Genomic DNA, 15257 nt, shown 5'->3' with positions numbered 1-15257 from the left:
AATTATAACCCATTCTTATTTTATGTCTTAAAGTCAAACTTTTGGGCTGGAGAGATGGCTTAGTGTTTAAGGCACTTGCCTGCAAAGCCGAAGGACCCAGGTTTGATTTCCCAAGTACCCATGTAAAGCCAGCTGTACAAGGCAACACATGTGTCTGGAGTTTGTTTGCAGTCACTAGAGGCCTTGGTGCACCCATGCTGTCTGCCTCCCTCTCTCTATCTCTCTCTCTAAATATTTATATAAAAGAGAATAATAGTTTTTTTCTGAAGTCAAATTTTAACTGAAGATTATAATCATAAGGGCACACAGGATTTTTTTTTACTAGAACACCTTAACAGAGTTTTGTTAGGTTTTGATGGTGTCACAAGTAGAGTAAATAAGCCACACCCGTGTTCATTGGAGTAGAGAGACCCAGATTATTGTCCTGGAATGGTCACCCAGGTCACACTAAGGAGACACCCAACTGAGTACAGAGCACAAGAAGGGAGAACACATATGGAGGAGTAAACCTTGTGGGGCCAGACTTGGGTGCCACCATTTTTCCAAATACTGTTCTTGGTCACCTTCAGGGTCACCAAGAGTAGCCCTTCATCACAGAGATTAAGTTCATCAGTTTGATGGATACCCTGGTTTCTGGTCACTTTACAGCATGTACGTACTACAAATGAGGCCTTTTTAGTAACAAATTTTAGAAGATAGCTTATAGCATGTGTAATGCTAAAGTATCTTACTGGTAGAGTCCAAAAGAACCTTGTCCATGCCAATACCCTCTGTCAGGCTGCGTTGCCAGGATATTCTGTTTTTTGACTCAGTTATTCTCTATGCCCAAACTAGCAATGGCTAGTGTAGGCTTGCAGACCACATTTCTGTGAGGGAATCCCATCCTACCATTGTATCAGGGAAGCATCTACAGATGGTATATAAATGAATAAGCATCAAACTTTATTACAATGCAGTGAAATATGAATGTCATCTGGGTTTCATATGTTTCAAAATATTCTTTTATTTTTTCCACACTATTCAAAGCTGTGTGACCCATTCTTAGCTTACTGATAGACAAAAAGATTGAGCCACAGGCTGTACTTTGCCAAACTCAATGGAAACTAAGCTCTCCATGACAGTAATGACAGGTGAGCCTAGGACTTATCCTTGGGATCAAAGCACCTGAGTCCTGTAGTCAAGTACACAGTCTGAACAGTGAGAGATGTTGACCAAGACCACCACCTCCCTTTTGTGAGGCAGAGTTCCACTCTACCCAGGCTGACTTCAAACTCAGGGCAGTCCTCCTAACCTCAGTCTCTCCAGTGCTGATATTAAAGGTGTGAGTCACTATACCCAATAGTCCATGACCTTCTCTTGAAAGTACTTTAGGTGTTTATATCCCAGCTGCTTCCAAACATACCATCACACCTAACAATTTTGTATTTATGTGGTAAGGTTTGGGGTTTTCCAAAAAAACATTTCCTCTTAGCCTATCCTGAATTTGAGGTCACTAAACTTGGTTCCTCAGACCTGGTGCTCATTTAACATCTGTAGAGCCCCTTTGTCACAATTTCCCATCAATAAAATGAGGGTGAAAATAGTTCACCACCTAAGACTTGTAGAGAGGAAGAAATGAGTTCACATAGGGAAAACTCTTAAGATAATGCCTTAAATGGGCAAGTACTGGATAAGTACCTAAAACATTAGTGTCTAACACCATATCCAGCCATGTTCTTATACAACTGGATACACTGCCTTGAGTTGATTGGTTCTCACTACTTTTCTTGTCACTGTTGGAGCATATTTACCAATACATGAAAATACATGCAACGAAATGTACCTCTGGTTTCCTGAAGAATTTTTTAAACAAAAACACTAGAAATTGTATAAAGAAGTTTCTCCCCCTAAGGGAGCATCTTGCTGTAGTCCAGGCTGACCTGGAGTTCACTATATAGTCTCAGAGTGGCCTTGAACCCACAGCGATCTTCCTACCTCTGCCTCCTGAGTGCTGGGATTAAAGGTGTGCACCACTACACCTGGCAAGAGCTGTCATTTTTTTAAGTTACTAATTTGAAAGGCTTAATATCTATTTCATTAATACAATTTACTCAAATACTTGTGAAACTCTACTTTTGAATGCCAGAAGCAAGCTACTAAATCACAAGAAATGCAGTCTAAAAACTTTTTAAAGATTGCAGATATACACATATGTATATACATATCTAACTGTAAAGTACTTACATCATGAACATATACATGTGTATTTCATGTATACACATTCTTGGATTAAGACTAGGTCTCAGTGAAATTTTGAGGATCAGAGCTGTTGACATTATTACTTTCTTAGATGGTGGAGGTTAGAGGGCAGTTAACTTTGGAAACGGACAGAAGCAACGTGAGATAGGCTATTTGTAGTCAGACTACAGAGCACCTACATGTAAAATGGACCATAGGTTCATGCCAAGGTTCTCAAAGGTCTCTATCTGCTTCAATTTCTTTCACTCTTGCTCTCGCTTTGTCATGTGTGTTGGCTATAAAGTTATGACAGATACCTATTTTTTTAGTATATAAGTCAGGCTTGCTTTGAACTCACTGGACGGCCCAAGCTGGCCTCAATACTCTTATGTCAGTATGGGCTGTTTTATAGATTTACCACAGTTGTTGTCCATTGAGCTTCTTGAATTAGGATGCTCAGTGTTTCCTCAAATTTGAAGAATTTTCAGCCACTATTTCTTCAGATAATTATTTTGCCCTGTCTTATCTCCGCTCTTCCTGTGGGTCTCTAGTAATGCTTGTGCTCCACGCACTGCTGTCCTGGATTTCCCTTAGTCATGCTTCTCTTGCCTTCATTCTGCTTTTTATCCTTTAACTCAATAATGATTGGTCTTGGAGTTCACTGATCATTTTTTTCTGCTCCTACTTCCCTCAAGTAAATTCTTGGTTTAGTTATATTTATTTGCTCCAGAATCTCTTTTCTTTTTCTTTTCTTTCTCTCTCCTTTATCCCTTACTTTCTTTAAGACAAGGTCTCATGTAGCTCAAGCTCTCACTCTCAAATAAAAAAATACAAAAAAAATTGGGGCTTAGGAGATGGCTCAGTGGTTAAAGGTGTTTACTTGTAAAGCCTACCGACCTGGGTTTGAGTCCCCAGTACCCATATAAACCAGATGCGCAAGGTGATGCATGTGTCTGGAGTTCGTTTGCAGTGGCTAGAGGCCCTGGTGTGCCCATTCTCTTCCTCTCTCCTCTCCCCCTCTCTCTAATAAATAAATAAAAATATGTAAAAAATGAAGTTGGAGCTGGACATGGTGGCGCATGCCTTTAATCCCAGCACTCAGAAGGCAGAGGTAGGAAGATTGCCATGAGTTTGAGGCCACCCTGAGACTAAATAGTGAATTCCAGGTAAGCCTGAGCTACAGTGAGAAGAAAAGAAAAAAGAAGAAAAGAAAAAAAAGAAGAAAAGAAATTGGGCTGGAGAGATGGCTGAACAGTTAAGGTGCTTGCCTGCAAGGCTAACAAGCCAGGTTCAATTCCCCAGTACCCACATAAAGCCAGATGCACAAAGTAGCACATGCATCTGGAGTTCATTTGTAGCCGCTAGAGGCCCTGGTATGCCCATTCTCTACCCCCCCCTTTCTCCTTGCTTCATTTTTTTATTTTTTTTATTTAATTTTTATTAACATTTTCCATGATTATAAAATATATCCCATGGTAATTCCCTCCTTCCCCACCCCCTTGCTTCATTTTTTAAATGAAGTTTACCACCAGGCATAGTTACCTCTAATCCCAGCACTCAAGAGGCTAGGTTAGAGAATCACTATGAGTTCAAGGCCAGCCTGGGCTGCATAGTGAGTTCCACATCAGTCTGGGCTACAGTGAGAACCTGCCTCAACAAAATAAAGTCAAATTTACCAAATAGGAAAAAAACTTTCATTGTGCTGGGGTGTAGCTCAGAGAGAGAGCTCATGCCTTCCATGTATAAGGCCCTGTGTGTGATTCCCAGCACTGCAAAACAGTTGTAAACAGGGCTGGAACAGTGGTTCATTTTAAAAACTTCATAGAAATTAAAAGTATTTTCTGCCAGGTGTAGTGGCACACACCTTTAATCCTAGCACTTGAGAGGCAGAGATAGGTGGATCACCATTGAGCTCGAGGCCACCCTGAGACTCCATAGTGAATTCCAGGTCAGCATAGACTAGAAACCCTACCCCGAAAAACCAAAAAAAAAAAAAAGTTAAATAAATAAAAAAAGTATTTTCTATTACAGTTAGACTTCATCCTCAGAATAAATGATATAAATTGTATTTTTCCCAAGTTAGCCATGCTTTATTTGAGTAGTTGTAATTCTTTTCAAGTTTTGACTTTTTAAAAGGTCTTTATTTATTTATTTGTTTGTTATTTACTTACTGAAAGAGAGAGTATGGGCATGCCAGGCCCTCTTGCCACTACAATTAAATTCCAGATGCATGTGTCTCTTTGTGAGTTTAGGCTTTACATGGTACTGAGGAATCGACCCCAGGCTGTAGGGCTTTGAAAACAAGCACCTTTAACTGCTATGCCATCTTCCCAGCCCTTAGGTTTTGTCTCTTACTGAGCCAAAATCTACCTCACTACACATGGGGAATCATTCACCTTGTATGGGAACATTTTTCAAGTGTTTGAAGAAACTGCTTGTGTGTTAGTCTGGTCCCCTGGGTTAAAGCAAACCTAAGCTGTCTGACACTTATGTAATTTAGGTTCTCTGTAACCCTTGGTTCAGTTTATCAGCTTATAATGCTACTTTCCATATGGTAGGACATACTTGTAATGCCAGCACTTGGGAGGGTGAGACAGAAGGATCACAAGTTCAGGGTCATCCTTATCTACATGGTAAGTTTGAGACCAATATGGATACCTGAGACTTGTCTCAAAGAGAAAAAAATTCTCGCTGGGCGTGGTGGTACACACCTTTAATCACAGCACTCGGGAGGCAGAGGTAGGAGGATCTCTGTGGGTTTGAGGCCACCTTGAGACTCCATAGTGAATTCCAGGTCAGTCCAGGCCAGAGTGAGACCCCACCTCAAAAAAACAAAACAAACAAAAAAATTCTCACATGTTGCTCTTTTAGGTGACTCAAAAGCCTTGAAACATGATACATACCATGTACTGATTCTTTGCCCTCCCATTTAGTCTCCCTTCAGATGCCACTTATTTTGAGCTATGCTTTTCAGAGTAATCTCTCAACTTCTATAAAACTGAAACCTATAACTAAACATACATAGGAACAATACAAAGACTACTTAAATGGTATTTTCTATGTGTTACAGATTTTCCACAAGAGATTTCTTTCAAACATGAATTCCATTTCTAAGAAGTTGGCTTCCAGTGAAAGTCTGCCTACGAAGCTGTACAGTGTCGTGTTGTTTCCTCAGCCTGCTGAACAAAAACATTTTTATTTTTGTGTTTTCAGATAGTGGCCAGAGCAGCAGTGCCAGCAGTAAAGGGGAACGACTGAGTACCAAACTTAGAGCTCTACCTGGGGCGGAGGAACCTTACGAAAGCAGCAGTAACAAAGACATAGGCAAGTGCTGCCCCACCCCCAGCAGACCAGTGTGATGGCAAATGTATGCTGGGAACTCCTGTGAGTTTGATGTGTGCCAACAAAGCTCCCAGTGACTTGAGAGAGCATTTCTGTTCACTCTGAGTTATCTCAGTTTTGATTTGAGTCCAGAATATTTCATATATCGTTGTTTTTCTCTGTTACTCTAATGATTTGATCTATTTTGAAACCTAGATGCCTACTATGTGGATCCACTGGGACCTCAAATAGAAAGACCAAAGACTGCAGCCAAAAAGAGAATTGATGATGATGAATTCGCAGATGAAGAGTTAGGAGATGACTTGCTTCCAGAATAATATCAACTTTAATGGGTCATTTATAAAAGAAAAGAAGTTGCCTTATGAGATATTTACTCATTTTCTCTTTCTATCAAACATGCAGACTTTACTTTTTTACTTTACATGTATTCTGTTCTTTGAGTATTATTGTCATATGTGTTGTCATTTTTATGAAATAAAGACATGTGAAACTAATGCCATGGACCAGTGACTTTCTTACCTTTCTAGTATCAGTGACCTACAGTAAGAAGCTTTGTAGAACCAACACACACATACACACACACACACACACACACACACACACACACACACACACATATTCACAAGATTCTTTCTACCACGTTCCAAATAGCTCCTGCGCTTTGGAGGGTGTGATGACGATGTCTTACTTAGTACCGAACATTACTCTCTCTTCTCAGAACGTTGATTAGTTTTGAGTCTCCCTGGTTGTCACTCCCTCACTAACTAAGTTTGAGTAGGAGCTGGAGAGATGATTTAGAGGTTTAGGCGTTTGCCTGCAAAGCCTAAGGACCCATGTTCGATCTCTCTCTAGATCCCACATAAGCCAGATGGACAAAGTTGAGTCAAGTGCATAGTCACACATGCCCACTAGATAGTACAAACGTCTGGAGTTTGATTGCAGTGGCTGAGGCCCTAGCACAGGAATTCATTCTCTCTCTCTCTCTCTCTAAAAAAAAAAAAGAAAGAGTAGTATTAACATAGGCATAAACATAAGTATTTAAAGGGCAGTTTGGTGGGCATAATATATAATTTAGCCACTGGGGCTTATGACCTACATAGCACAGGCTTTTGATTAGGTTTTCAGTACCAGACATGAATTCCCTCCCATGGAGCAGGCCTCAAATCCAATCAAGAGTGCAGTTGGCTTCCCCATAACAGACATGTTGCCATTTTACCAGTTGGTACATTTAGCCGGGCAGGCCAAGTATAAAGCTTTCAGGGTCCACTTCTGGATAAGATGGTTAGTAACTTCTCATCCTCACCCAGCTATGTATCTCCTTTCAGCATCCTGACAGCTAGTCAACAGGGAGGAAGCTTCCAGCTCAGCTCCAGCTTGATTTCTCAGTGTTCTGCAGCCCAAGCATGTAGTGCCTTTAGCAAGAGGGTCTTACCACCTAGTTCTGGTGGGCAACGAAGAGCCTCTGCAATAGCCTGTAATATTTTGGTGTCATCAGAGGCCACCCTGGCCAACAATTCACTGGAAGGTATCCCACCCTTGGTACCTAAATTTTCTAGTAACAATCTATGGATTCTAGGCACAGAATTATCCACCCCCACAAGGTACTTCTTCTCCAACTCTTTTTTTTTAACATCTATGTATTTTTTGACTGCAAAGTAGGTTTCCATATGACTTATTTATAACATTTTATGATTAATATCCCACATCCTCTTTTTTTAAAATATATTTTATGTATTTGTTTGAGAGAGAGAAAGAGGCAGAGACAGAGAGGGAGAGAATGGGTGTGCCAGGGCCTCCAGCCACTGTGAATGAACTCCAGTCACATGCGCCCCTTATGCATCTGGCTTACATGGGTCCTGGAGAATCGAACCAGGATACTTTGGCTTTGCAGGCAAATGCCTTAACCACTAAGCCATCTTTCCAGCCCCCTCATCCTCTTTTTATTCCCTCCCCCTAACTCCACTTAGACCCTTTTGCCCTCAGTATTCTGCCGCTCTATTTACATAGCTACACTCCCCTTAAGCCTTCCCCTCTCCTTCCTCCCTCATGGCCCATTTCTAGCTTACTGGCCTCTACTACTTGCTTTTTTTTTTTTTTTTTAATATTTGAGAGAGAAAGAGGCAAAGAAAGGCAGATAGAGAATGGGCACACCAGGGCCTTCAGCCGCTGCATATGAACTCCAGACGGATGTGCCCCCTTGGGCATCTGGCTTACGTGGGTCCTGGGGAATTAAACCTGGGTCTTTTGCAGGCAAGTGCCTTAACCATTAATCCATCCCTCCAGCTCCGGACTTTCAAAAAAAATCATTTACTTATTTGCAAGCAGGGAAAGATTAGAAGAGAGGCAGATAGAATGGGTATGCCAGGTCCTCCAGCCCCTGCAAATGAACTCCAGATGCATGTGCATCTGGCTTTAGGTGAGTACTATGGGATCAAACTCAGGTTGTTAGGCTTTGCAGACAAGTGCTCCAACTGCTGAGCCATCTCTCCAGCACTGCTACTGACTTTTACTCCAACTCACAAGTATAAGTATTTGTAGCTAGGACCTGCATGTGAGAGAGATCATGCAGTATTTGACTTTCTGAGCCTGGGTCACCTCAATTAGTATATTTCCCAGATCCATTCATTTTCCTGCAAATTTTATAATTCCAGTTTTCTTTACCACTGTATAAAACATCACTGTAAGTTGGGTGTGGTGGCACATGGCTTTAATCCCAGCACTCAGGAGGCAGAGGTAGGAGGATGGCTGTGAGTTCAAGGCCAGCCTGAAACTACATAGTGAATTCCGGGTTAGCCTGAGCTAGAACGAGACCCTACCTTGAAAAAACAAATTGGGGTTAAAAAAAATCAAGCCAGGCCGGGTGTGGTGGCGCACGCCTTTAATCCCAGCACTCGGGAGGCAGAGGTAGGAGGATCGCCATGAGTTCAAGACCACCTTGAGACTACAGAGTTAATTCCAGGTCAGCCTGGACCAGAGTGAGACCCTACCTCGAAAAACCAAAAAAAAAAAAAAAAAAATCAAGCCAGGAGTGGTGATGCACATTTTTAATCCCAACACTCAGAGGTAGGAGGATCACAGTGAGTTCAAGGCCACCCTGAGACTACATAGTGAATTCCAGGTCAGCCTGAGCTAAAGTGAGACCCTACCTCGAAAAACCAAAAAAAAAAAAAAAAAAATCATTATATGTACCACATCTTCATAAACCATCAGTTGATGGGCACCTAGGCTGATTCTATTTCCTAGCTATTATGAATAGAGCAGCAATAAATGTGGATTAGCAAGTATCTCTAATCTAATATGTAGAGTCCTTAGTGTACTTAGTGTATATGCTGAAGAGTGGCATAGCTAGTGCATGTGGTAAATCCATTTTTAGCTGTATCATGAACCTTCACATTGATTTCCACAATGGTTGTACTGTGGAAAGGGCCCTCACAACAAAGAGAAGACAGCTGTGTGTCTGTGTACATGTAGCTACCTTGGAGCCCAGAATGTGCCCAGTAGCTTAATTAGTGTGTTACTGTATAAAAGAGTTTGTGGTAGAGTGGCCCTAAGGAATGAAAGAAAAGAGAAAGACAAGAAACATCTGCAACAGGCTATTACCCTTGAGTGTATGTGACATTCCACCAAGTCTCCACTGTAACCCACCTCTCCTCTGGCCCTGTAATTAATTATGGTAATTTCGGACAGTAAATTCTACTTAGCAAGTTCAAAGTAACCGGTCAAAATATGTGTATCACCATGTTTGGGAGACAAAGAAGTCAAAGTGTGTATAAGGCAAAGCCCCTCTGCATTTGGGGCTCATGCTTTGGATGTGAATCTGCTGAGTTTGTGTTAAATAAACTGCTTCCTGACATACAGCAGCTTGGGTATTCTGTTTCACTGCATGCACCCCTCCCTGCAACAGAACCAGTTTACATTCCCACCAACACTGGAGAAGAGGTCCTCTTTACCCATACCCTCACTGGCATTTGATTTCTTGATATTGACCTGATAGATATAATCTCAATTTTAATTTGCATTTCCCTAATGACTAAGAATGTAGAACATTTTTGAAAGCTATTTATTAATTGAGAACTTTACTATATGAATGAACATATTGCAGATTGGTCATATTCCCACCAGGTTACACTCTTATGTTCCCTCTCACCCCCAGTCCACTGAGGGTCTGTGCCAATGGGGTTGTGGTTATTCACTGTGGTGTCATGAAAACATCAGTCAGTCTCTGCAGGGGGGGTACAATGTTTCAGAGTACACCTTCCAACCATGTGGCTCTTACCATCTTTTTGCCCCTTCTTCTGGAGTGTTCCCTGAGCTTTGGATAATGTGTTAGTGTTGAGCTTTTAGCAGCCTCTGATTTTCTGCTTTGATGAGTTTGAGTATCCTCAGTGTCTACTGCCATCTCCCTCGAGTTGGTTCTCTGGCTAGCAGTGAGAGCAGCCCTCATATTTAATCCACCATTTCCTCTATAAGGAAGATGTGACAGAGATGACTCATCTCATGATGGGTTATCTTATAATGGGTCTCCCTGGTATACATGGCCATCTGGACATGAGTCTGCCTACCCTTCTCAGTGTCTAGGGCTGGGGAGAGACCAGCTCTGGAGTTCTGACTCTGGAGTAGTGCTGGAAGTCTAGAACATTTTTTTTTTCTTTTGGCAGTTTGAATTTTTTCCAAAATCATTCATTTCTACAACCCACTCTTTGATGGAGTTTTTTTTTTTTTTTTTTTTTTTTTTTTTTGGTTTTTCGAGGTAGGGTCTCACTCTGGTCCAGGCTGACCTAGAATTAACTCTGTAGTCTCAGGGTGGCCTTGAACTCATGGCGATCCTCCTACCTCTGCCTCCCAAGTGCTGGGATTAAAGGCGTGTACCACCACGCCCGGCTGATGGAGTTCTTAATTGGGTTATTATTTAGTTTTTTTTTTCAGTTCTTTGTATATCCTAGATAGTAACATTCTGTCAGATACATAGCTGCCAAGGATTTTTCTCATTTTGTAGGCTGATTCTGTTGTATTCACAGTGTCTTTTGTGCGAAACCTTTTTAACTAGTAATAATAAGTTCCCAATGGATGATCATTTGTCATACTTCCTGAGCAATGTGGGTTATATTCAGAAAAATTTTGCTGTACATATATGTTGAAGTGTTTCTCCTGCTTGTTCCTCTAGCACTTTCAGAGATACATGCTTTGGGTATTCAAGGTTTTCTTGAGCTTCCAAATGATGTTTAGGATAATATTTTTATTTTGCTAAAGAATGCCATTGGAATTTTTTTTTAAATTTTTTATTTATTTATTTGAGAGTGACAGACACAGAGAGAAAGACAGATAGAGGGAGAGAGAGAGAATGGGCGCGCCAGGGCTTCCAGCCTCTGCAAACGAACTCCAGACGCGTGCGCCCCCTTGTGCATCTGGCTAACGTGGGACCTGGGGAACCGAGCCTCGAACCGGGGTCCTTAGGCTTCACAGGCAAGCGCTTAACCGCTAAGCCATCTCTCCAGCCCTGCCATTGGAATTTTATGGGTATTGCATTAAACCTGTAGACTACTTTTGATAAGATAGACATTTTCACAATACTGATTCATCCAGTCCATGAACATGAGATTCTGCAGTAGTTTGAATGGCCCCCACCTAATGAACTCAGGTGTTTTTATTAAAAAGATTGTGTCCAGAGCTGGACAGATAGCTTAGCAGTTAAGGCACTTGCTTGTGAAGCCTAAGGACCCAAGTTTGATTACCTAGTACCCACATCAACACACAAGGTGATGCATGCGTCTGGAGTTCATTTGCAATGGCTAAAGGCCCTGGCATGCCCATTCTGTCTCTCTCTCTCTCCTTTTTCTCTCAAATAAATAAATAAAGTACATACAAAAAATAGCTTGTGTCCAGCCACCTGGCTGGAGGTGTTGTCAGTGGAGACATCTGATTTCTAGCCCAAAGGTATGCAGAGTGCTTGAGCTCTGCCTGGGTTCCCTGATATTTGCAGCCAGACTGCACTTGCTTTTGGTGGTGCTGCTGGTGGTTTTTCTCTCTGCCTGGATCTGTGAAAGGGAGGTAGCTTCTGCCACTATTTGATGGAGCTTCCATAGAACTGTAAGCTTCAAATAAATCCCCTCCATAAACTGTGTCTGGTTTGGAGGTTCAATCCCAGCAGTGTGGAGCTGACCACAACAGATGCCTTTCCAATTTCTAGTGTCTTCAATTTCTTAAGTCTTTAAAGTTTCTTCATTGTAGAAATCCTTCACTTCATTGATTAGGTTGATTTCAAGATTCTTTTTTTTTTTTTTTTTTTTGTATGTTTTGCAATTGTGAATGGGAATGTTTCCCTAATTTCATCTTCAGCACATTTGTTACTGATATGTAGGAAGGCTACTGATTTCTATGTACTAATTTTGTATCTTTCTACTTTGATGAAAACAGTTATCAGCTCTAAAAGCTTTCTGGTACGTTTTAGGATACTTTTTAAATTTATTTTGGTTTTTCAAGGTAGGGTCTCACTCTAGACCAAGCTGACTCGGAATTCACTATGTAGTCTCAGTGTGGCCTCAAACTCACAGTAATCCTACCTCTGCCTCCCAAGTGTTGGGATTAAAGGCGTGGGCCACCACGCTCAGCCTGCACTGAGTTTTTGTTTGGGTTTTATTCTTTTTTTCTAAGGCTTTAAGCATTTATCTATTTGTGTCCTAACTGCTTTTATAAATTAACTTTTTGGTCTGTTTTTAAAATTATTTTTACTGACAATTTTTATATATGTATATAATGTTTTTTAACTTTTTATTTGTAACCTCTGTACACACTTTCTCTGCCAAATCTGAATGAAGTATTGACAGGATTCTTTTCTAAATTTTTCCAGTCCTCTCTTTATGTAGGATAAGGCTACTGCTCTCTTTCATGTTTAAACTCCTTTCATGTTTAAACTTTCATGACTAGCCTTAATAAACAATACCCAGATGTACTCTCTTCAAGTTCCTTAATTGCCTACTACTTAAACTTTTTACCTGTAATTTTGATAATAAAAAGATGATCTTTCCCTAATAAAACATGAGCTCCTCTTTCAGCTACGTTCACCTTGAGTCAGAGTACATTCTGTGAGGTCTCTAGTACAAATTTTGTCTGACACCATGTTTTTTCTGTCACTATCCCAAAAGTCAAAAGCCAAGAGTCCCTCTTCATAATCCACTCCCACCACCCTCCTTTGCCCCACTCATATATCCTGCCTCCACTTGAAACTTTTCTTTCCAACTATTTTGATATCATTTTTCCCTCCTATTATGCAGATCTTGGGTAGATAGCATAAGCTACTGTGGGGTCATGACTATCTTTGGAAGACAGTATTACAGTGCACTTCTCCTTTAACCTTGGCTCTTACATTCATAGTAGTCTGTGTGGAAAAAAAAAAATAGAAGAAACCAAAGTCAGCAGGAAATATGCATGCCTGTGTGAGGATTAAAAATAAAATCAGAGCCAGGCATGGTAGCACATAGCTTTAATCCCATCCCAGCACTAGGGAGGCTGAGCTAGGAGGACTGCCATGAGTTCAAGGACACCCTGAGATTACATAGTGAAATACAGGTTAGCCTGGACTACAGTGAAACCCTATCTCAAATAAAACAAAAAATAAATAAAATCAAAGGCCCTAAACCATATGGGTGTGGTCTCTTATTCTGATCAACTGGGAGGCTGAGCTAAATGAGGCTAGCTGTGAGTTGAGAGCTCACAATCTGCTTGAGTTGCAGTGATTTCCCAGTCAACCCAGGCATGATACCCTGCCTCAAAAAAAAACCTGACAAAAGTTTACATTAACACACATCTAAACTAAAATCAGATCTAACATATCAGCTTTTACCTTAGTGGACTACTTTTTGAATTTCTTCCCTCCCTGGTGGGGCCATCAGTTCAAATCTCCAGATCTCAGATGAAACAGCTGAGTATGGCCACACATACCTATCCTATAGCCCAAGTCCCAGAAGGCAGCAGAGACCCAAGAATCTACAGAACCCTGCAAGCTCTGGAAACAGTAAAAAGACTGTAGCTCAAAACAAGACCAGGCAAAAGAGGGATGAGCAGCGATACCCAACATTCCACTCTGGCCACACTAGGTGAGCAGCTCCCACCACATGGGAGTATATGAGGGGCAGCGAGGCACGTACACATACACACACTGCACGCATACATATGTACGCACACAAACAAAAATAAAAATGTTAAGACCTGGGCTGGAGAGATGCTTGCCTGTGAAGCCTAAGGACCCCGGTTTGAGGCTCAATTCCCAGGACCCACGTTAGCCAGATGCACAACGGGGTGCACACATCTGGAGTTCGTTTGCAGTGGCTGGAGGCCTGGCACGCCCATATTCTCTCTCTGTCCATTGCTCTCAAATAAACAAAAAAAAAAAATTTTTAAGTGTAAGACCTAACTATATTACTTACAAGAAACATGTTTTAAAATATGAAAAATAGGAGCTGGAGAGATGGCTCAGTGATTAAGGTGCTTGCCTACAAAGCCTAAGGACCCAGATTTGATTCCCCAGTACCCACATAAAGCCAGACATACAAGGTGGCACTCACATCTTGAGTTCATTTGTTGCAGTGGCTAGAGGCCCTGACACACCCAATCTGTCTCTTTCTCTCAAATAATTAAATAAAATTTGGAAGCCAGGGCTGAAGAGATGGCTTAACAGTTAAGGTGTGTACCTGCAAAGCCTAAGGACCTAGGTTCAATTCTCTAGGTCCCACATAAGCCAGATGCACATGGTGGTGCATGCATCTGGAATTCATTTGCAGTGGCTGGAGGCCCTGACATGCCCATTCTCTCTCTCTCTCTGTCTCAAATAAATAAATAAAATGTTTTTAAAAACTGGGGGAGGCAGAGGTAGGAGGAATGCTGTGAGTTTGAGGCCACCCTGAGACTACACAGTGAAATTCAGGTCAGCCTGAGCTAGAGCAAGACCCTACTTTGGAAAACAAAACAAAACAAACAAAACCAAAAAAAGGTTACAAAAAAATTTGGAAGTTGGGCTGGAGAGATGGCTTAGCGGTTAAGCGTTTGCCTGTGAAGCCTAAGGACCCCGGTTCGAGGCTCGGTTCCCCAAGTCCCACGATAGCCAGATGCACAAGGGGGCGCACGCGTCTGGAGTTCGTTTGCAGAGGCTGGAAGCCCTGGCGCGCCCATTCTCTCTCTCTCCCTCTATCTGACTTTCTCTCTGTGTCTGTCGCTCTCAAATAAAAAATTTAAAAAAAAAAAATTTGGAAGTCAAATGTGCCATTTTCAGGCCAGTGGGAATTATTGTCCAATTTAAAAATATTATAGATAAAATAGATTGAAAAAGAGGGTGGGAAAAGATATGTCATACAAACATTAAAGGAATGAAGGCATGCTTAACTATGTCAATGGATGCAGAAAGTCTCAAAAGATAAAGACCTCCATGACTTTGGTAATAACTATATATTACTGTGCCCTTGTTAAAAGTCACTGGAATAACTATGGGGATAGGTCCCAATTGTAGTGTGTCCAGTGAATAAGCAGCCAGATTTTTTTTTTCAAACCAGAGAATAAAGATAATTCAGAACTTTGCTATACGGGAAAAATTAGATGGTAACTAGAGTTAAGATGTGGGGTCAAGAAAGGGTTCATCAGATGCCTCAAGAAAAAAGGCAGTCTATGTGAGTTCAAATGCAAGTACGTGTTATTTGGTGATGGGGGAA

General features: G+C 41.3%; 1 protein-coding gene across 3 annotated transcripts in view; it reads left to right on the top strand.

Annotated features, from left to right (window-relative positions):
• Window positions 1–6053, top strand: part of Ift88 (intraflagellar transport 88) — a 167408-nt gene extending 161355 nt beyond the window's left edge. For all 3 annotated transcript variants that reach the window (XM_045155256.1, XM_045155255.1, XM_045155257.1), the window contains 2 exons: window positions 5431–5541; window positions 5755–6053. In XM_045155256.1, the coding sequence (XP_045011191.1) occupies window positions 5431–5541; window positions 5755–5876 (233 nt within the window). In that variant the 3' untranslated portion in view covers window positions 5877–6053. The remainder of the gene's footprint in view (window positions 1–5430; window positions 5542–5754) is intronic.
• The last annotated feature ends 9204 nt before the right edge of the window (window positions 6054–15257 follow it).

The sequence above is a fragment of the Jaculus jaculus genome, chromosome 7 (assembly GCF_020740685.1).
Source record: "Jaculus jaculus isolate mJacJac1 chromosome 7, mJacJac1.mat.Y.cur, whole genome shotgun sequence".
NCBI lineage: Eukaryota > Metazoa > Chordata > Mammalia > Rodentia > Dipodidae > Jaculus > Jaculus jaculus.
The sequence above is the reverse complement of the archived record's forward strand: the minus strand, read 5'-3'. Positions and strand labels throughout refer to the sequence as shown.